The sequence below is a fragment of the Rattus norvegicus genome, chromosome 4, assembly GCF_021556685.1.
Source record: "Rattus norvegicus strain SHRSP/BbbUtx chromosome 4, alternate assembly SHRSP_T2T, whole genome shotgun sequence".
NCBI classification, from domain to species: Eukaryota; Metazoa; Chordata; class Mammalia; order Rodentia; family Muridae; genus Rattus; species Rattus norvegicus.
The window spans coordinates 60,871,988-60,893,153 of record NC_141537.1 but is presented as its reverse complement, the minus strand read 5'-3'; the positions used below and the strand labels follow the sequence as shown (position 1 = coordinate 60,893,153).

At 38.0% G+C, this 21,166-nt stretch overlaps 1 protein-coding gene and 1 pseudogene across 5 annotated transcripts in view; one reads left to right on the top strand and one right to left on the bottom strand.

Annotated features, from left to right (window-relative positions):
- Positions 1–21,166, bottom strand: part of Mkln1 (muskelin 1) — a 311,316-nt gene that overhangs the window by 33,630 nt on the left and 256,520 nt on the right. For all 5 annotated transcript variants that reach the window (NM_001429298.1, NM_001428642.1, NM_001428641.1 and 2 more), the window contains 3 exon segments: positions 7,476–7,605; positions 10,922–11,143; positions 19,554–19,766. In NM_001429298.1, coding sequence (NP_001416227.1) covers positions 7,476–7,605; positions 10,922–11,143; positions 19,554–19,766 — 565 coding nt within the window.
- Positions 15,912–17,466, top strand: LOC148006255 (peptidyl-prolyl cis-trans isomerase D-like; annotated as a pseudogene).

Sequence of the window (21,166 nt, the reverse complement as noted above, 5' to 3'; positions counted from 1 at the left end):
AACTGTATTCCTACCGCCTGACTTATCATTTGGCACCTATAAGCGACCAGAAACAACCTACAGATTAAATGTTAGGCCTATGGCTCTGTCCTTCATAAGTAATGCAACAGTGAGGTGACCTGACGGTGACTGGATGAATCAATGCTACACGAGGGTAGTGACGGCATCACTGGAGAAAACAAAGATACCCAACAATACCAGCCAAACTAGAGGATTAGATCACCTCCACTAACACAGAGGCCGTGCACAGGCCACGACCCCTCTTTCTTCAACTATATCCCTGGTAATTTACAAGTGCAGATGCACGGTCTAAGACATTGGGTAAGGCTACCTAAGAACAGAAATAGAACCCTAGAGCTAAAACTGGGGTTCTCAATCCCCACCAGGTACTACAATACTTTAAGAAAGAAAATAAAAAGAGGGAGAGCAAAAAGGGAAGGCATGAGAAAGAGAGCAGGAAGGAAAGAGAAAAGGAAAGGGGCAGTACAGATGGGGGCAGACCAAAACCAACCAACAGAGAAGTAAAAGATTAATTTCAGGTCAACTGCATCAGTGTGTTCTTCAATCCCAAGCATAACTCTTCAAGTTTTAGGTGGGCACATTTACCAGCTAGTTAAAACTCAATGTTCAACTCTGCCAGAAAAGTTCTCAGTAAAACACTGAACACATAATATACTAGTTTAGAGATTTTTGAGCAATGAAATTGTTAGGATTATTGTAAAAATCAGCCACTTAGAAAATGTATACTTAATAGTGGTGTCCTCAAAATAAATCTAACCCCCAGAAACAAAATCTTATAAAAGCTTATTTAAGAAAAAAACAAAAAACAAAACAAACATTGTGTGGTGGTTCTAATTCTTTACTCCTCATTTTTACTATGAATATTCTCTCCTCAGAGATGCTTTCCCAAACTACTGTATCGTAAGGGTGCCTCTCATGCTTCTCATTAGCAAAGCACCCAACTTCTTCTCTTCTCAGTGCTTGGAATGCAACTGCACCAGTCTTCACTGGAATATGAACTTTTTGAATTAGCTTATTCCCTGGGGCCCACATATGGATCCTTATTGCCTAAAACAATCTTTGGTAAATAGAAGTTAATGAACAATTTGAGGAGAGAGGGTCTAAAAAACCTTAAATGTTAATAAACAATCAAATACTATTAAATTAATGAATGGATTTGTGTGCTTTGTGTGGTTAATTCCCTGTAAACGAATTAAATTAAACAATGCACAGCAAACATTAATGCTAATTTTGGAAGAGTTGGCAACAGCAGTAACTAGTGAATGAGACAACTTGCCTTTCTGTTACTTAAGTTCACAGAAATAAAACTATGAAAAATCATCACAAAAAATTATGTAAAATTTAACATATCAAAACCAAAACTGACTATACACACCCTTTGAAAGATTAGGAGGTGATGCATCAAATGTTAAAGATTACTCTGAACAGTGGGATTGCGTGTGTCGTTCTGAGTTCTGTTGTTGCCACTGCTTTAGAATCTCTACCATGAGCTCACCTTTGTAGGTACAACAAAAAACATATTAAAAGAACTGCCACAATTTGGTAGTCATAACTGATTAAAGATAATAATGTTGTAAATGACTATATGATTATTCTTAATTTAAATGTTTTCAAATTATAACCATTAAATTTACCACAATAAAAATTTTTAAAGTAGCTTTGTTTCCACTATTATTACTCTTTGACTTTTCTTTTTTTTTAAGTTTTGGGAAGAGGTTCAGTACAGTGAAATCTTCAATCTCTGCTCTATCACCATGTAGTTGAATTAGCTTCAATGATTGATTAACCATATCAGAATCTTACCACCAATAAAAGATAATCTAGCATATAGTAAGGTTGAAATAACAACAGCTGCTGGGGCTGACATGAAGACGGGGCCCTGATGGATTCGATTAATAGCATGCCATTAGTATTCAATTAACAGTAAAACTAAGAAATGATACCACCAAAGACATGAAGTTATTACTGTCCATCAAATCCTACGTAGTAGCTCGTCTGCAAACGCTCTGCGAGAATGAACGTAACCACTTGTGTTTCTGAAGTCTATCCTCTCATAACTTTCAATGTACCTGGTTCTACCAGTTACCATCCTTGAAGCTTTTACAGGGAGAGTTGAATCACATGTCCCCGTGTCCCCTAGGAATGCCAGAAAAATCTAGAATAACTCTTACAAGTCAGAAGTAATTATAAATTAAGTCACGCACCTCCACAATATCCTCCTACAGTGAGATTTTAGTAGACAGAAAGACAGCATGAGCATCTAAACTTGTATTTCTGAATCATAAGCTGAGGCTGCTGTCCCAGGTATAGCCAAACAACTTTCTGTCTCAGGAAAGGCTGACTACATGTATACTATCATCCCACTAAATTTCAATTCCAATTTTTTTGTTAAGCTGATTGTAGTTTTTGTATTCTATTGTTTTTAAAAAGTACTGCTTGTTATAGGACCAAACAAATTAATTGTAATGATCTTTTTTTTCTTAAAAATTTTCTTTTCTCTATCATGTTCCTATCTCCAATCTTTTATGTCACATGCTACCTGACTATTAATATTTTTATTACAAATGCTCAAATACATCTTTAAAGCCTACTTTGATCTAAAACCCCGTGCCCTACTGGTGCTCACTGGGTCACATCTTAGAAATCCCCTTTGTTTTCCTACCTTCGATTTTCTTTTTTTTCTTAGCTTCTGTGTTTCTCTTTTGCCACTTTTATTGTTTTGTTAAAATATAAAGTATCTTCCTAAAAAAGATAGTATATAGGGGTTGGGGATTTAGCTCAGTGGTAGAGCGCTTGCCTAGCAAGCACAAAGCCCTGGGTTCAGTCCCTAGCTCCAAAAAAAAAGAAAAGAAAAGAAAAAAAAAGATAGTATATAAAAGTTCTACCTATCTTGAGACAACAGCTATTTCCAAACCCCTTTCCTCTAAACATATGCTTCCCTAGACTCTCTAGTGAAGCCTGGTTTCACAGCTCTAGCCAATGAAATCTAAGCAGAATCCCACTGGGAGCTGTCAGGACAAGGAGCACATTCCCTGCCCGCCTCCTTTTGAAGGAAAGGAATGATGTTTGTAGTGTAGTGTTTGTGTTTGTAGTAATTTGTCTCCAGGTAGCTAATGCCTTTTATTAAAAACAGTGCAGCAGAAGAGTGAACCTGGGGGCCTTGGAGACACCACCGAGTCACTGTATCAGTCCCAGATGGTCTACTCTGGATTTCTTGTTCTTAGAGAGATGATTTTGCAACTGTTTAAGCTGCTGTCTAACTGGGTAGGTCTAGAAGACAAACATGGATTTACCTAGTAGACTAAAAATATTTCTTCTTTTCTTTTTTCTTCACTATTTTGACTACAAAAATATCTCTAGTTTAGTAACTTTTCTAAGAAATTTCAGAAGCTCCTTTTCTTTATCTTGTAGCATCTAATGGCACTGAGAGTTTCTATGTCTTCTTACTCGTGTTTCCATGAGCGCAGCCCACTTTGCTCTAGGAGAGTTTAGGAGGTCTTCTTTCTGACAGTATGTAAAAATGCACTATGATACACAATGATCTGCCTTAATGGCAAGAAGACTTTTTGGTCTTCTGAAAATTCAACTCTTCTTTTTGTAGAGGCCATTTGTAATCTGAAGTGTTTTGGGTCTGAGGAAATTTTCAAGTGTTTTTTTCCACTTCTTCCATTTACTCAGTTCTTTACTGTTGGGAAAACTCTAGGGATATAAGACTGTAGACCTGGTCACTGAATCAGAGACTAGGCTATAAGACTGTCCATCTTACTGGTGGTCACAAAGAAAAGAAAATAGCAAATAAACCTCTAACCTGAGCTCCAGTCAGAAGGATCTGAGAATGGTTCCTAAGAGCCAAATGAGTCCACGTTTTTCTTCAGTGTTGTTTTATTTAAAGAAAAATTTTCTTCTTTTAAATTTTTATTTATTGCAATTGTGTGTGAGTAAATAGGCTACTTGTCATACATTATGTCTGCAAGAGGTCAGGGGGTGACTTCTAGGACTCAGTTCTCCTTAAACCATGAGATCCAGGGATAGAACTCAGGTTACCTGGTGTGTACCACAAGGGCTTTACTCACTGAGCCATCTCACTAGACCAGCTTTTTTCCTCTTCTATGTAAACAACTTTAATTAAAAAAGGGTTACTCTAACATAGTGCCCATAAATGATGCCAACAACATATGTATTTGTGTGTGTGCATGCTCGCTGCCAGTGGAGGCCAGAGGTCAACACTGGGTGTTTTCTTCTATTGTTCTCTACCTTATTATTTTCCAAGACAGACACCATCCCATCGGCTCAGCTAGACTGGCAGAGCAGGCTCCCATGGCCTGCTTGTTTCACTCCTAGCACAGGCCTTACAGACACACACCCCCTGCCTAGCTTTTAAATGGGTGCTGGAGAGCTGAACTCGGGGCCTCATGCTTCTGCAGCAGCACTTTACTGACAGAGTCACCTTCTCAGCTCCAATACAGGTATTTAAGATTTATTCTGTAAAAGCACTGTTGATAAGGGAATCCTTTTTACATATGTCAGCTAAATGTATTGGTAGAGACTGACACATTGATCAACAGAACAGAATTTAAGACCCAGAAATAAAACCACACACTTACAGACACTTGATCTTTGACAAAGAAGCCAAAAATACACAATGGAAAAAAGAAAGTATCTTCAATAAATGGTGCTGGTCTAACGGGCAATCTTTATGTAGAAAAATGAAAGTATTTCCAGATTTGTCACCTTGCACAAAGCTCAAGTCCAAATGGATCAAAGAGCTCAACATAAAACCAGATACACTGAATCTAACAGAGACAATGAGAAAGAACCTCAAACTCATTGGCACAGGATAAATTTCTTAAACAGAATTCCAATGGCTCATGCTCTAAGATCAAGAATTGATAAACGGGACCTCATGAAACTGGAAAGCTTCTGTAAGGCAAAGAACATAGTCAATAAGACAAATTGTCATCCTACAGATTGGGAAAAAAAAATCTTCACTGACCCCCCCACAGCTAATCACCAAAAAAAAAAAAAAAAAAAAAAAAAAACCAACCAAACAAAAAACCCCCCAAAAAAAACCAAAAACAAACAAACAAACAAACAACCCAATCAAAAACAGAGGCAGAGGAATGTTGAAGGGCTGAGAAGCACTTAAAGAAATGTTCAAAGTCCTTAGTGATCAGGGATAAGCAAATCAAAATGGCCTGAGATTCCACCTTACACCAATCAGAATGGCTAAGATCAAAACTCAGGTGACAGCTCATGTTGGCAAGGATGTGGAGAAAGAGGAACACTCCTCCATTACTGGTGGGATTGCACACTGGTACAACCACTCTGGAAATCAATCTGGAGATTTCTCAGAAAATTGGAAATAGATTTATCTGAAGATCCAGCCATACCACTCTTGGGCATATAGCCAAAAGGTGCCATGCCACCATGCTCCACTATGTTCATAGCAGCCTTGTCTGTGATAGCCAGAAGTTGGAGACAACCCAGATGTCCCACAACAGAAGAATGGATACAGAAAATGTGGTTCATTTATACAATGTTATACTTTTAGCTATTAAGAATAAGGACATCGGGGGTTGGGGATTTAGCTCAGTGGTAGAGCGCTTGCCTAGCAAGTGCAAGGCCCTGGGTTCGGTCCCCAGCTCCGAAAAAAAGAAAAAAAAAAAAAATAAGGACATCATGAGTTTTGCAGGCAAATGGATGGAACTAGAAACTATCATCCTGAGTGAGGTAACTCAGACCGAAAAGGACATGCATGGTTTGTACTCACTAAGAAGTGGATATTAGCTTTTAAAAAGTACAGAATTCCTAGGATACAATCCACAGAACTCAAGAAGGTTGACAAGCTAAAGAGCCCAAGTGAGGAATGCCTCAATCCCACTTGGGAGGGAGAAGAACAATCACTGGAGGGTGAGGGAGGGACCTGGGTAGGAAAGGAGACAGGGAGGGGAAGAGGAGAACATGATCAGGTATTAGGTGGGGGAATAGGACTGAATCCTGAGGGCCAGCAGAAAGAATGGAAACAGGCAACCTCAGGAGGTAGGAGGTAGGGCGACCCTCCAGAATGTACCAGAGACTCTCAACACTCAAAGGGACCTTAGATGAAACGTCCTACAGTGGGGAGAGGGAACTTGTAGAGCCCACCTCCAGTAGAAAGACAGGGGGATGGGGTTGCCATCCCACAGTCAAAACTGTGACCCATAATTCTTCCTGTCCGAAAGAACTGCAAGAACAAAAGTGGAGAAGAGCCTAAGGAAAAAGAGGTCCAGCCACAGGCCCAAAGAGAAATCCAGCTCAAGGGGAGGCCCCAAGGCCTGACACTATTACTGAGGCTATGGAGTGCTCACAATAAGCATTGTGACTGCCCTTCAAAAGACCCAACAAGCAGCTGAGTTAGATGCTGATATTTATATCCAACCAATGGACAGAAGATGCTGATTGCTGTGGTTCAATTAAAAAGGAGCTGGAGGAAGCTGAGGAGGAGGGTGACCCTGTAGGAGGACCAGCAGTCTCAATTAACCTGAATTCCCAAGATATCTCAGACACTGGGCCACCACCTAGGGAACATTACACCAGCTGATAAGAGGGCCCCAACCCATATACAGCTGAGGACTGCTGGGTCTAGACTCAGTCAAAGAAGATGCACCTGACCCTCAAGAAACTGGAGGCCCCAGGGAGTGGGGAGAACTGGTGAGGTGGGGGTGGGAGCATAGGGACATCCTAATGAGAAGGGGGTAGGAGTTATGGGATGTGGAATAGTCAGAGGGTAGACTGAGATGGGGATAAAATCTGGACTGTAAAAAGAGATTAAATAAAATTTAAAAAATTATATTAAAAGAAGAAAAGAAAAACAAGCTGGTTTTAATTCTATCTCCAGTGCCAAACTGGGCCTTAATCAAATCTACCCTTCTGGATAAAGAATTCATAGGTAAAGCAATTACTGTGTTGGTTAACTGTTAATTATCAAAATGAGACTTTAAAAAGTAGTGTGTACGATGAATTACTACTAGCCATGCCAGGACAATGTACAGAATCTGGTTAGTAAATAACCACCTTTTTAGTAGGAGGTCCTACTTAGATGATAAGCTCGAACATCTTCAAGGTATGAACGACTGCAGGAGGCTACCCTAGAGACCACTCTGCTGTGCTCATGCCTTACCTACAGTTTACTACAGTGAACTCAAGTTGGTGGTGTCGCCAAAGTCAGAATATTTCTTCAGATGCTGCTTTTTCACAAAGTCCATTCCCCAAAGCACAGACATACACGTTTACTTCAGAAATTCACACACTATAGTTTCCTTAAAATAATAGTAAATCATGTGATTTTGAACAGTGGAATTAGACAGTTTTATTCCTTTAATTTAGAATTATTTCAATTAGAGAAGGTTACAAAGAGAAGAAAATGGACATTAATTTCCTATAAAAAGCAGTTACAACACAGGAAATATTCTTACCCATTCCAGAGTCTTTCTTGGTGCCATCTGAAATTATGTCTACATGATCAGAGTCCACATCATAACTAAAAAAATCATTCAAATAGGTCTTAGATCTCTGGCCACCAAACACGTATAAACAACGGTTTTTCTAAAAAGAAAAAAAAAAAGGAGAAAAGGGAGTTGTCATTTCCAATAAAGCACTGAGAATGAGCCTTCACACTTTACATCCCTACGAGAGCAGTCTCGAGTGATCCCACATATCACTACTTTGCTCAAATGAAGAGGGACGAGGCAGGTCTCTCCACACTACCACTGCTAAGGTATCCCACTAAAACTGAATAGCCAGATTGCTGCCTGTGATGGTTTGCATATGCTTGGCCCAAGGAGTGGCACTATTAGAGGGTGTGGCCTTGCTGGAGGAAGTGTGTCACTGTGGGGTGGGCTTGGAGACCCTCCTCCTAGCTGCCTGAGTATGCACAGTCTGTTCCTGGCTTCCTTCAGAGGAAGATGTAGAACTCAGCGCCTCCTGCACCGTGCCTGCCTGGATGCTGCCATGCTCCCACCTAGATGACAATGGGCTGAACCTCAGAATCTGTACGCCAGTCCCAATTAAATGTTGTCCTTTACAAAACTTGCATTGATCATGGTGTCTGTTCACAGCAGTCAAACCCTGACTAAGACTCTGCCTTTTGTATAACTATGAGAGCAGAAATAAGAGTGAGCCAGCAAGCAAGAAGTGTGTTTGTGTAAGTCAAAACATAATAAAGGACAGCTACTCATAAGGAAGAAATCTAACTTCACTTCTGAAATAAACCAGAGTTCTCTAAAAGTACCCTGAGTTATAGTTTTAATTTATAACCATATATATTTTATTAGAATATTAAACTAAAAACAGAAACAAAAATAAAAAAATCTATCTGTATATAAAGCTACGACTTTATACATAGAATTCTAACCATATCAGAAATATTGTACTGATTTTATATTCAGTTTTTCGATAATATACTTTTATGGTCTAAGTCCTAAATTAAAATTCACCAGAAAGCACAGTGAATTTGCTGTCAGCTTTGACAACAAATCACTGATGAAACATACTGTAACAGCCATGAACTAAGACCTCAATCTTCAAAGATACACAAGCACAAAAGTCAAAGTCACTAGGTGAAGAAAAGAATTAACTTGCATTAGGTTTATTAGCAAGAACTCATGATTTGCCCTTTGTTTTGCCAAAAGAAATTAAGTGTGCACATAAGGGTAAAGAAAAAGTTCCTTATGGCCAAAGACAGATTTAAAAAATAAAACGAAACAAAAAAAAAAAACTGATAAAGACAGTATTTACTTTTAAATATGTATATAAAAATTCATGAGCTCATGATTACAATATTTTATATGATTCACTGGCTAATGTTGAAACCTGAATCCATTAACATGCAAATCGACAAGTAATCAGACATTCATCCATTCACTTAGATTTACTTGTTTGAGATGGTTTTACTACATAGCCCTGGCTGACCTACAACTCACTATGTAGGCCAGAGTGGCCTGGAACTGACAGAGTTCCACTGCCTCTGCTCATATTAAAGGCGTGTACTACCATGCCCAACATTCACTTAGATTTTTTTAAGATGGGGATTGTCTGTATGTTCCAGAATAGCTTTGAACTTGCTGTGTATAGCCCAGGTTCATGGTCTGCATGTCTTTAAAGTCTCCAACTTGCTGGGATCACAGGTGTGCATCTTGAGGCCTGGCCCAAGAATCATATGGTTTCATTTTAGAGTAACTAAACAATTCATGACACAAGGATGATGCTTTGCTGTTCTTTAATTCTAAAGTAGAATTACAAGTAATAAATGTAGAAGAAACAAGAACATGTGAAAATCACCATTGTGTGATATCTAATGAACTCTACACAATGACTATCGATGACTATTGCTGAAAGCAATAGGTAAAATGTTATGGGAAATTTCATAACTGATCAAACTAATAGCTCCTAAACTCACTATACACATAAAAAGCACTACAACCAGACATTAAATGCCTATTGATATCCTATGATCAGAGTATTAGTGAAGTGCTGGTGTTTGCTCGTGGCTTCCCCCGAAAGGATAGTGAATACAGACCAAGCCTCCAGATAGAAATACTAGCTTACAGAAAGTATGATAGAGAAATACATTAAAAGACCGAATGACAATACAACAGTCAAACGAGGATGGGGAACATAGTAGACTATAAATGATTCTGATTTTTTTAAAGCAGAAGTAAGTAGCATGCATGTGGGGAAAAGAAGAGCCGAGGTACTGATATGGATGGAGAGGAGTGCAGTACACAGATGTAATGGGATCCTGACCTCAACAAACCAATTCTGAAAAGACATCACTCAGGGAGTCAGAACAGCACAAATGCAGACGGGGCATTATCAATAACACTGCTCTGTTGTCAGTGGGTATGGTGATGGTAAACACCATGTTCAAGGTTGTATCGGTCTGTCACACAGAACAGTGTTATTTGTACGTGCAGTTGTCACACAGTATCAGCACAGGTCCTCATCCTGATGGTCCCAAAGTCCTTTAGGATTTGCATATAACATATACATATCCTCTTAGGTACTTTAAACCATCTCTACATTAGTTTTAATACCTAGTATGAACTATAAACTATAGGCTATAAACTATAAACTATAAACAAGAGCAGTTTTTTAATAAAGTTTTTTAAAAGTCTGTACATGTTCAGTGGAGACAAAAATTTTTAAAAATATTTATCTATCTATAGTTGTTTGAATCTGTGGATGCATAGTCCACAGACATGAAGGGCCTGCAAAATCAGGACATCCTAGCTGAAGTCTTCCTGAAAATATTCCCAACACAATAAAATGAAATAAGCTCTAAAAGATGACAGAGAATGAAATTAAGGTAGGAAAACAATATTAAAAACATACAGATTGTTTACTGACCAAACAGACAACTGTACATGGGAATTTACCCTTACATCCTTTTTGTACTTCCTAGAATGAATACTTTAAACAGGCATGCTCAAGACCATATGCTCTAGGGCTCTGTTCATCAAAAGGAGGACTTCAGTATATGATTCAAAAAGTGAAAGGAAACTCTTCTTGTAGATTTTGCCAATAAACTCGTTTTAATTCTATAAAATCAATCTAAAATTAAAAAATAACCTAAAACTATCTTTCTAGTTGCTAAGAAAAGTTTGTAAATTATCAAGTCCTAAAAGGAAAGCTAACTATGCATTAGCTAGGCAAGCGGTGCGGTCACTAGTGACAGCATCGGGCTCTATCTTCAGGTAGTAATCATCTAGGGGTTTCTAAGCTGATGGGAACGACTACAGGACAGCTCACAGCTAATGTTCTCTTCTTCCTGCCACTGCTGTACTCATCATTTATTTCTAGAAAAAGCTTTGCTTTCCTATAGATACACAAGACAAAATAACAATGCACAGAACAGTCCTACCGAGTGGAACAGCATGCAGTGTCCAATCCGAGACTGGATGTCCTCAGGGCCTGCGTTACAGGAGTCCTCTCGAAGAAGTTTCCAGGTTTGACACTGGCAGTTGAATGCAAACAGCCCACTGAATTGTGGTTCACTGGCTCTGCTGTCATCTACACTGCCATTACATGTCAAAATCCTACCACCAAAGGTATAGATCATATGCTTTTCTGAGTCCATACACATCTATAAGAACAAAGCAACAGATTGAACGGTTTTCTTTTGTTCCTGTCCCAGGTACCAAAATGAGGTTAGTGAGTATGCTTTCACATTCTCAAAGAAACCCTGAACTTTGCTCTTAATGAGACTAAATATGTCTTAATTATTATACACACATATAGAAATTCAGTATAGTTTTTAAAATACCTTTTGAATTTTCATTCATCCTAACTAAAATACACTAAGTTAAGGAACTTTGTTTTCTTGATGCTATGATATAAACATTTTTACCAAAGTCACAATGATCATAATATACTGGTTCTCACTACAAGTACATACTGATCATAACTCTATGGATATTTCATGGTCATATGCTCCTCTTAATCCTCCTCAGAAAAACTCTGACCTTTCAGTACTAGGAAAGCATCATAATTTGAGATGCTGTCACTGTTTAATGAGAGCAGATACCCAACATGCAAATTAGAGTGATGCAGCTAAATTAACTTCTACACGTATTTAACAGAACTCTTCAAACTATGTTGTAAAATAATACAAGGAGCAGATAGTGGGGGGCACACCCCTTTAATCCCAGATCCTCAGGAGGCAGCCAGATCTCTGAGTCTGAGGCCAGCACAGTCTACAGAGTGAGTTCCAGGACAGCTAAGACAGGGAAACCCTGTCTGAAACAAAACAAAGCAAAAGCAAAAACAAAAACCATTTGCAAACATATCTCCAGACTGATTTCCATAGTGTGAAGAATTCTGCATATTTTTATAAGTTTAATTTTCCTTGACTTAAACGTGATTCAAAACAACCTTGATTTCTTACACTCCTTCAAATAAAAATTGCAGCCTTCTACAAAATAACACAGGGGAAAAGATGTTTGTTACAAGATATTAACAATCAAATCCCATCTCAAAGTCAAGCTCAAGTTCAGCTATCAAAGCTATGTGGCACTTATGCTTGAAGAATATATTGTGTTCAGAAAACATATGTGTTTTCACTGAAGCACAACACTGTTGTTACAAGTTTGATGCTCTTCTTCCACCGAACTGCTTTTATCATATAATTACTTTTTAATTTTTAACACAAAGCTATTTTAATAGTTATAAAGACCAATTTAAAAGAAAAACTACAAAGAGTCTAGCATGTGTTCTCTCTCTCTCTCTCTCTCTCTCTCTCTCTCTCTCTCTGTGTGTGTGTGTGTGTGTGTGTGTGTGTGTGTGTGTGTGTGTGTGTGTGTGTCTATTTGAGACAAGGTCTCTCTATATAGCCTGGCTGGCCTGGTACTGCTCTTTCCTTTTGAGTTTTTGGTGTGACATTCTTAACTGTCATCAGGGCTACAGTATAAGCACCTTGGTTTTGCTAATTCACAAAAACCGAGAGGGGCACAGTACTAGCATGGAGACTCTTCCCCACACTGCCAGCACACAGAATATGGAACAGGAATAACTTTTATTTATACACTATGTATTCCTGTACTGATACATATTACTTTTTATTAGTTAATTATCAATGAATTTTCATCACTCTAGGCATCTTGATGCTGTTTACCCAGTTTAACAATTAGTTCTTTATTTTATATCTTTATTTAGTCTTTCATCTATATTTTTTAGCATTTAACTTTAAATGTGTGTGCCTGTGTCTATGCATGGGCATGTATACATGTATAAAAAGTGTCCTTGAATCTCAAAAGAAGGTCTGGCTCCCGGAGCTGGTGTTATAGGTAGTTGTAGTTTACTGGACACAGAGCCTAGGAACTTGGATCCCCTGCAAGGGGAACACATATTTTAACTGTGCTATTTTGTACTTTTTGATCTTTGAGAAATAGTTTAAAAAATGATAAATTATGGATGGTATTTTCATAAAAATTTATAAATCAAATTTGAACAACTAGTGCGTGTAGTGACATATACCTTTGATCTCAGCATTCAGGAAGCCAAGGCAAATCTTTTTTGAGTTTGAGGCTAGTCTCGTCCACATTGTAATCTTCTAACCAGCTAGGGCTACAAAATGAACACCCACTTTCCCCCCAACACACACACTCTATAAACAAACCCTAATTGTATTGTAATTGTATTTAATTAAAACCCTAATTGAAAACTACTTATCTACTCTATCGGGTTGATATTTTCTAAAACCAATAGGCAGTGGAGAGTCCCAATTTTCTTCTTCTATATTCTACCCATTTTCTAATTTTTCATGAATTATCACAGCTGAGTGCTACCTCATCAGACTAGAGGATGCCCTGCTATTTAGTCCCTAACCCATAGCGTTCTATTGGCTCAAGGTATATAGACTTCTAGTCCCTGATTTTAGTGGCTGGATGTGATCTTGCTGCTGTCTACCTTCAAAAAAGCTTGCACAAACTGGTGACTTCCTATAGGAAGAACACTTGTTTTCAGCATCACTGCTAATGTGTTCTCTTGCAACAGCATCTTTATCTATTTGCTCTGTCAACTACCCACTTTGGTACAGAAAGAAGTCAAGATGGATCTTCACAGGACTCTTCCTGTTACTTCCTGGCTAGCTCACATTCCATAATTTCTTAAAGTGTTTAGTTTGTTTAAAGGGCAGTTCAGTAAGAACTTTAACACTTGGCTCATATTATTTTTTCTTGAATATGTTTTTAAATGTTGCTCTTTTGTTTCTTGGCATTTGCTATATTTATATGGGCAGTGCCTCCCAAAGGTCTACAGGCTAATAGTCTGGCTTTACTGACAGTTGCTGTGGTCTTTGGAAGGTCATTAGACCATTAGGATTGTGAGCACAAAGAAGACTGAGACTCTAGTCTGCCCTTTCTTTCTCTTCTGTGCATCAGTTCATGTTAGCAGTGTGGCTCTGCCACATGGTTCTGTCATAATGTGCTGCTCTTACCAGAATCCCAGAGCAATGATGCCACCTAGACTACAACATCACCACCAGGAGCCAAAATTAGTCTTTTTCTCTTCCTAAGTTAAAGGCTTCAGTTATTTCACCATAGTTATGGAAAGCCAAAAGAGCACAGAAAGTAGATGGATACCAGTCTCATTTTAATTCTTAGTGGCTTCATAATTTTGTCTACTAGCTAAAAATAGTGGTTTTAAGTTTAGTGTTACTAATATTTTAAGAGAAGCTGGCTGACTGTCATTTACAGTCTTCCCTGTACACTTTATGTCTGTTTTATGCTACTATAATCCCTATTCTCATTTATGCTAATAGATCAGTCTCCATTTCTGAAAATGATATATTCTTCTTTGATTTTTTATTCCTGTTTTTACACTGTGAGGTGAAGGTATGTGTGCACAGCAGTTGGGTGAGAACTCTGTAGAGTAGTTTCTGGCTTTCACCTTTCCCAGGGGCCCAGGGATTGAACTTAGGTCACTAAGCTTGAGTCACGAGTGCTTTTACATCCCGGAGCCACCTTGTCAGCCCTCATTTCTGATTTGTATGTGGTTTCTTTCACCTGCTCTTATCATTTGGTTATCACATGTGCATTTTTCAACATATACTTTGTATGTAGTTATATTCAGTTTCAGGCTTCATTATGTTGTTACAACTGTTAGATTGTTGAAATATAACTCTCACCTACTACTTTTGTCCAAAAGAAAGTATCTTTTCTCCATTATTTTCTTTGTTAGATTTATTTATTTTACGTATGTGAGTGCACTGTTACTGTCTTCAGACACACCAGAAGACATCAACAGATATCATAGATGGTTGTGAACCACCATGTGGTTGCTGGGACTTGATCTCAGGACCTCTGGAAGAGCAGTCGGTGCTCTTAACTACTGAGCCATCTCTCCAATCCCTCCATTATTTTCTTTAAAGTGCTTCTCTAAAGATCCAGTGCTTGTAACTGTATATAATTTTTACACATTTAAGTAAGTTGGTTTCCCTCGGACCCAACAGCTTTCAGAGAGTTCCTATTGAAGAGGGACAATAGGGCTTAAGGACCCTAGAATGCATCTGGTTTAGAGGTCGTTTATCTCAAGGTCTCTGTATAAGTCTGTTTATATACCTGTGTGTGCACACATGTGCCAGTGTCCGTATGGATGTCAGATAACTTGCAGGAGTCAGTTCTTTCCTTTCATCTTGTCCATGCTAGAGATTAAACTTGGCAATACGTTCCTTTACCCACTATCTCACTGCCTGGTTCTCATAATTTGAATCCTTCTAGCTCACTAGCTACTACTGCAAAGGAACCAGTATTCCCTCCCCCTACCCCACCCCAGTCAAAGTGTTTCCCTTTTAGGAAACACCGTGTGCTTCCTGACACTGCTATAAGCTAACCTCTCTCCCTGTGGCTGCTCTGTTCTTGCATTGAGGAGTTTGCTGTATTACTGCAGGGTTACCTTGTATCTCAAGCTCTCTTCATTGCACTGTGTGGGCTTTAGCACATGAACCAGTTTTCTGTTGTTTTTGATTAAACTTACAATAAATTGTGAACTTTCTCTGGCTCCCAATTTTTCTGGATGTGTGATTTACATATGGTTTAAAAACCCTTTCTGTTGGAATTCTCTAGGCAAAGCAACAACATGAAAAGTCTGATAGCTAAGCTGCCATATGTTCACCAGAAATATGATTCTTTGAATTTCATTTTTTAATGTTAAAAGTCAAAATGGAAAAATAATTTTTAAAATATCCTTTTCTTTCCTACATTCTTCTGAATTTTAAAACATGAAGTATTGAGCCCTAAAGCATCGTGGTATCACAAATGGTTTTTGGAGTGTCAAAGGCACATGTTAGTAAGTTCTAACTCACCACTTCATTTACACAAAATAAACTGTACACTGGAGGCTGAGACAGATGCCGCATGCTCAGCAGTGCAGCACAGGCTGTCAGTGATGAGATGACTTAGGACCAAGTCCTGGTGTCTTCCTCTTTTTTACCATTCTTTTACACCATGTGATCAGTTAAAAGCCCAATATTAGTTATATAATACTAGCTAATTTCCAAGGAACAGCCAATTTTATCACAGACAAACAAATGTCACATACAACTCTGTGTGCCACAGCCAGAATATCGCTGAGCTATTCTATTTTCAATCTATACAAGTAATTTTTGAAAACTTCAGTACTTTTCTGGTAAAGTATTAGTAATTTTTGATCAAAAAGATAAATTGTTCCTTGATAATATCACCCTCATGTTCTGTTCTTAAACAACCAGAATCAGCCTAACATCTTTTAGAGTTCTTTGCTCCCAGGAGAACAACCCCTAGGATGCCATCAACAATAAGCATGGCGATAATAGAGCCCCTCCCGCGCACGAGGCACCTATCCCCAGCAGCCACGCCCTCCAATTCCAAAACCCTGCCAGTCTTCTTTGATGTGGGGAGTGGGTTGGACGAATTGTTTTAGAATTGTTTGCAGATATTGTTCCTAAAACTGCAGAAATTTTTTCTGCATTGTGTACAGGAGAAAAGGGCACTGGATTCACAACTGGAAAACCTCTTCATTTTAAAGGATGTCCTTTCCACCGAATTATTAAGAAATTTATGATTCAGGGTGGAGACTTCTCAAAACAGAATGGGACAGGTGAAGAGAGTATTTATGGTGAAAACTTTGAAGACGAGAACTTTAAAAGCATGACCGGGAGGGTTTGCTGAGCATGGCACATGCAGGCCCCAATACAAATGGTTATCAGTTCTTTATCACAACAGGTCCAACTCCTCATGTGGATAGGAAACATGTGGTATTTGGTCAAGTAATAAAAGGGCTAGGTGTGGCAAGGATGCTTGAAAATATAGAAGTGAATGGTGAAAAACCTGCCAAACTATTTTATTGCAGAACGTGGAGAATCAAAAGAAGGGGAATGACTGGGGAATATTCCCCAAAGTGGCCCTGGTGACAGTCATCCAGATTTCCCCGAGGATGCAGAAGTAGACTTAAAAGATGTAGATAAAATTTTACTAAATTAATGTTCATTAAATTAAAGATTGGAAATACTTTTTTCAAGTCTCAGAACTGCGAGATGACTATTAAAAAATATGCAAAGGTTTTAAGGTGCGTGGATAGTTCAAAGGCTGTTATTGAGAAAGCAGATCTATCCAGATTGCAACCCATAGCCTTAAGTTGTGTGCTGAGTATTGGTGCTTGTAAATTGAAGATGTCAAATTAGCAAGGAGCAACTGACAGTTGCTTGGAGGCTCTTGAAATGGACCCTTGAAATACTTAGGCACTACATGGAAAAGCACAAGGACGGCAAGGCTTAAAAGGATATGAACTTAAAAGAATATTGGCTGCTCTTAAGAAGGCGTAGGAGAGAGCCCAGGAGATAAAGCTGTCCAGGCAGAATTGTCTAAAGCTAAACAAATGATAAAGGCACAGAAAGATAAAGAGAAGGCAATACATGCAAAAATGCTTGCTTAATAAGGATTAAAGTTTCCTTAACTATTATATATTGATTATATAAAGGACAATCTATATTATATATTATACAATGTATATACAATGTATATTACTGTGTACATGATCTCTGATGTGTTTCCCTTGATCTTTGTCATTATTCACATAGCATTGCTGACATCAGTTCCTTCTTAATAAAGTGTTATGAAATACAAAAAAAAAAAAAAAAGATTAAGCATGGCTTTGAAAAACTCAATCAGAAAGATCCTGCACAAAACTAAGAGACCTGAGGCCTGAGTTTCAATCAGTTTTCTCTGAACAAGACAGATTTATTCCTTTAGGAGAATCACTTAATCAATTTATTCTCCAGGGTTGACCAGTCAGTCCACAATTTCATGTTTTAAATATTGAAAGGTTAAAACAATTACTACTTTTTAAAGACTGATACTACAGTTAATGGATTACTTACAAATCAATCATACTGTAGTGGAGAGAGAAGTACAGCTGTAATACATGGAGAAGACAGTCCAGCTGTCTGAGTGTGGGAAAAGAACAGAAGTTTCTACTAGGCCAAGCAGCACTTTGGTGATTTTTGCATTCAGTATTAACACTGATAAATACGAAAGAGGAACTGAGGGAGATTCAGTGGTGAGAACAGAGATTGTCCCACACCAATTTATAATCTGCAAACAGAGGCTGGTGTGACCTGGAGCACAGACAGATGAAAGCCCCCCAAGGCCCTTTTCATTTCTCTCTACATCATATCAACACGTCTCTTGTCTAGCTAGTTTTGTGTTAACTTAATATGACCTATAGTCATCTGAGAGGAGGAAGCCTAAATTGAGAAAATGCCTCCATAAGATCCAGCCAAAGGGCATTTGTAAAATTAGAGACTGATGAGAAATGGCCCAGTTCATTGTGGGTTATGCCATCACTGAACTTGTGGTCCCAGATTCTATAAGAAAGCAGGATGAGAAAACCGGGATGAGAAGGCCATGAAAGACTCACTCTTTCATTGGGTCTGCATCAGCTCCTGCTTCCAAGTTCCTGTCCTGTTTGAGTTCCTGTCCTAACTTCCTTTGATGATGAACAGTGATAAATCAAATAAACTTTTTCCCCTCCAAAAAAAAAAAAAAGAAAGAAGAAAAAAGATCCCGCAGAGTTCCAAACTTAACCAGAGGGCATTGCCATTTTTATTTTCCCCTCAGTACTTAGCAGATGTATATCTTTTTCTCTATACCAGCCGTGCATTAACAAAACTGTAAAAAAAAATTTCAAAGCAAAGCAAAATGGTCTATAAAGAAACAATAAATAAAGGTCTGGAATTAGCTGCTACGTTAGACTGTAGGCCAAAGGTGGAAACCAGCACAATTCTATCATTACCTCTGATTTCCCAAGTAGCATACAACACTAGCTGATCCAGTGGACAGACCTTAAGTCTCTCCCACACTCTGAAAGCTGTTCTAAACAGCTTCACTAAGTAAAACTGCCTAAAAATTCAAAGGAGATCCTGTTCCCTTTGACTATGATAAGGATGATGAAAAGAGGACATCCATAATAATTAAAGTGGCTTCTACATCACTAGTCATGACTGTCTTGTCCACAACACCATCATATGCTGAATTTAAAGTTAATCTAGAATATGCCAAGTTCCTACATAGCTTTGTAACAAGTTTCTGATTACAAACAAAAGTAAGTAAATTTTAGTTTAACTGGAAGGAAGGCTCTAGATTTCAAACTCATTAACAAATGATTTTAAATTTCTTTCAGAAAAACAGAACAAAAATATTAATAGGGTAAGTTATAATTCTTACAGTGTGTGTGTGTATACTTGTAAAGCTCTAAATTTCTTTTTTCTAATACTGCTCCATCTACTCTCTACACTAAAGTTTTAAATACATGAATAATTACATAAGTATTAACATTAATAGCTTAATATTTTATCTTGTACCAAACTAAAAAATATAAAAATAACCTTGTACTTCCTAAAGTAATTTTATTACCTGCAATGGCATCAACAGTTAGACAGCACAGCATACACATCTAAAGCAGACCTGAAGAGCAAAGGTTACTCAGCACTATTAACTTTACTAGCATTAACTGCACCAAACCTGATGATCAAACACCAATTTTGGTCCACCGTCGGCAGCAGTGTCTTCACTTAGTAACATCCAGGTGTTGGTGTCAATGTCGTAACGGTAGAAATCACTTTTCAGAGATTTGCTGTTCCTCACAGAGGAATCCAAGTAACGGCCCAATGTGTAGATTTGTCTCCGCTGAATATCAATGCACATTTTATGACATGATCTGGCACTAGGACCATTCTGGAGGAAAGAAAAGGGGGTATCAAAAAGCAAAGAGTAGAAATGCTCTCCTCTGCTGTACTTCATTAAAACTCCTAACAAGTCAACTAATGTGGATCTCACGGTAGACTAGATCATAATCTCTAAAAGAAAGCAAAAGAAGTAGTGGGAGACACAAACTTTACCCAACAAGTGTTTTAAATCAGCCAGGAAACAAGCATAAACCACTCTTTCCTCTCTGGTACTTGATTCAATATCATATGGAACATTGTGTTTTACTTGCCTTGAACACAACTCAACTCCCTATTACACCTTAATCTAGTTTAAAGCATATGGGGTCTTTAAAAGTATTGTGAACAAAAATCAAAATAAAAAAACTATGTGTATGATCTTATATATGTATAAGGGGTGTGTGTGTGTGTGTGTGTGTGTGTGTGTGTGTGTGTGTGTGTTTGTGTGTGTGTAACCCTAAAGTAAACATCAGTCGCCTTAGTTTGACTTTTTCTCTGAATGACTCTACTTTTTTTTAACTTGACATAAAACTGGCCAGTACATTTTCTCAGTCAAGATTCCAGCTCCCCAGTTATGCCTAAGTTTGTGTCAGGCTGACAAAAACCAACCTGCATATTTGCTAAATTCTGTTTCCATTATTACTGAGGATAGATGTGCTTCATCAAATCCTTACAAAATCCTACAATGAAGCCATTATCACTACTTCAGAGTCTGAACTACTAATCTCAAAACTAGAAAGAGATGATGATATCTGAGTCCCTCTGTAATCAGATTTAAAACATCAGAAAGCCCTTTCCTCCTCACTTTTATAAACAGTTGTTTTTCCTCGGAAGAGAGAAATAAGCAAAGATCAAACTGCTACTAAAATGTCTATGACTGAGATGATGAGACATAGGAAGACTGTTGAATGTCTAACAGGAGCCCGGATGTAATCTGCAGGAAATAAAAAGCCACTGTAGGTTCCTACAACAAGACCAAACACAAAATACCAATATTTTAAGAGAAGTAACATAATGTAATTAACTTGACTAAATGAGGGAATATTACACACACAAAAGGCCTGACATTAGTAATAGCAATTGAGAAAGTAAGCTGATTGGAATCTTTTGTATTCGTACAAATTATTCTAATACATATATTTTAGAACTTTCTTTTGCTAAGATTTCATAGATAAGAAGAAATCTTAGGGGAGGGTTTCCTCCAAGGTTAGATAACCTCAGAAACAAAGATGAAGTTATATGCCGAAAGCCCATTTTCTTTAGTATGAAATTTTAATTTTTAATCAAGAGACAGAAACTCTTGCTTCTGTTCAGGTATCATTAATACCACTAAAATGACAGGTAAACTGTACCCCAGGGAGAGGGGAATGGGAAATGAAAGTGATGGAAAGGAAAACAGAAAACAACTAG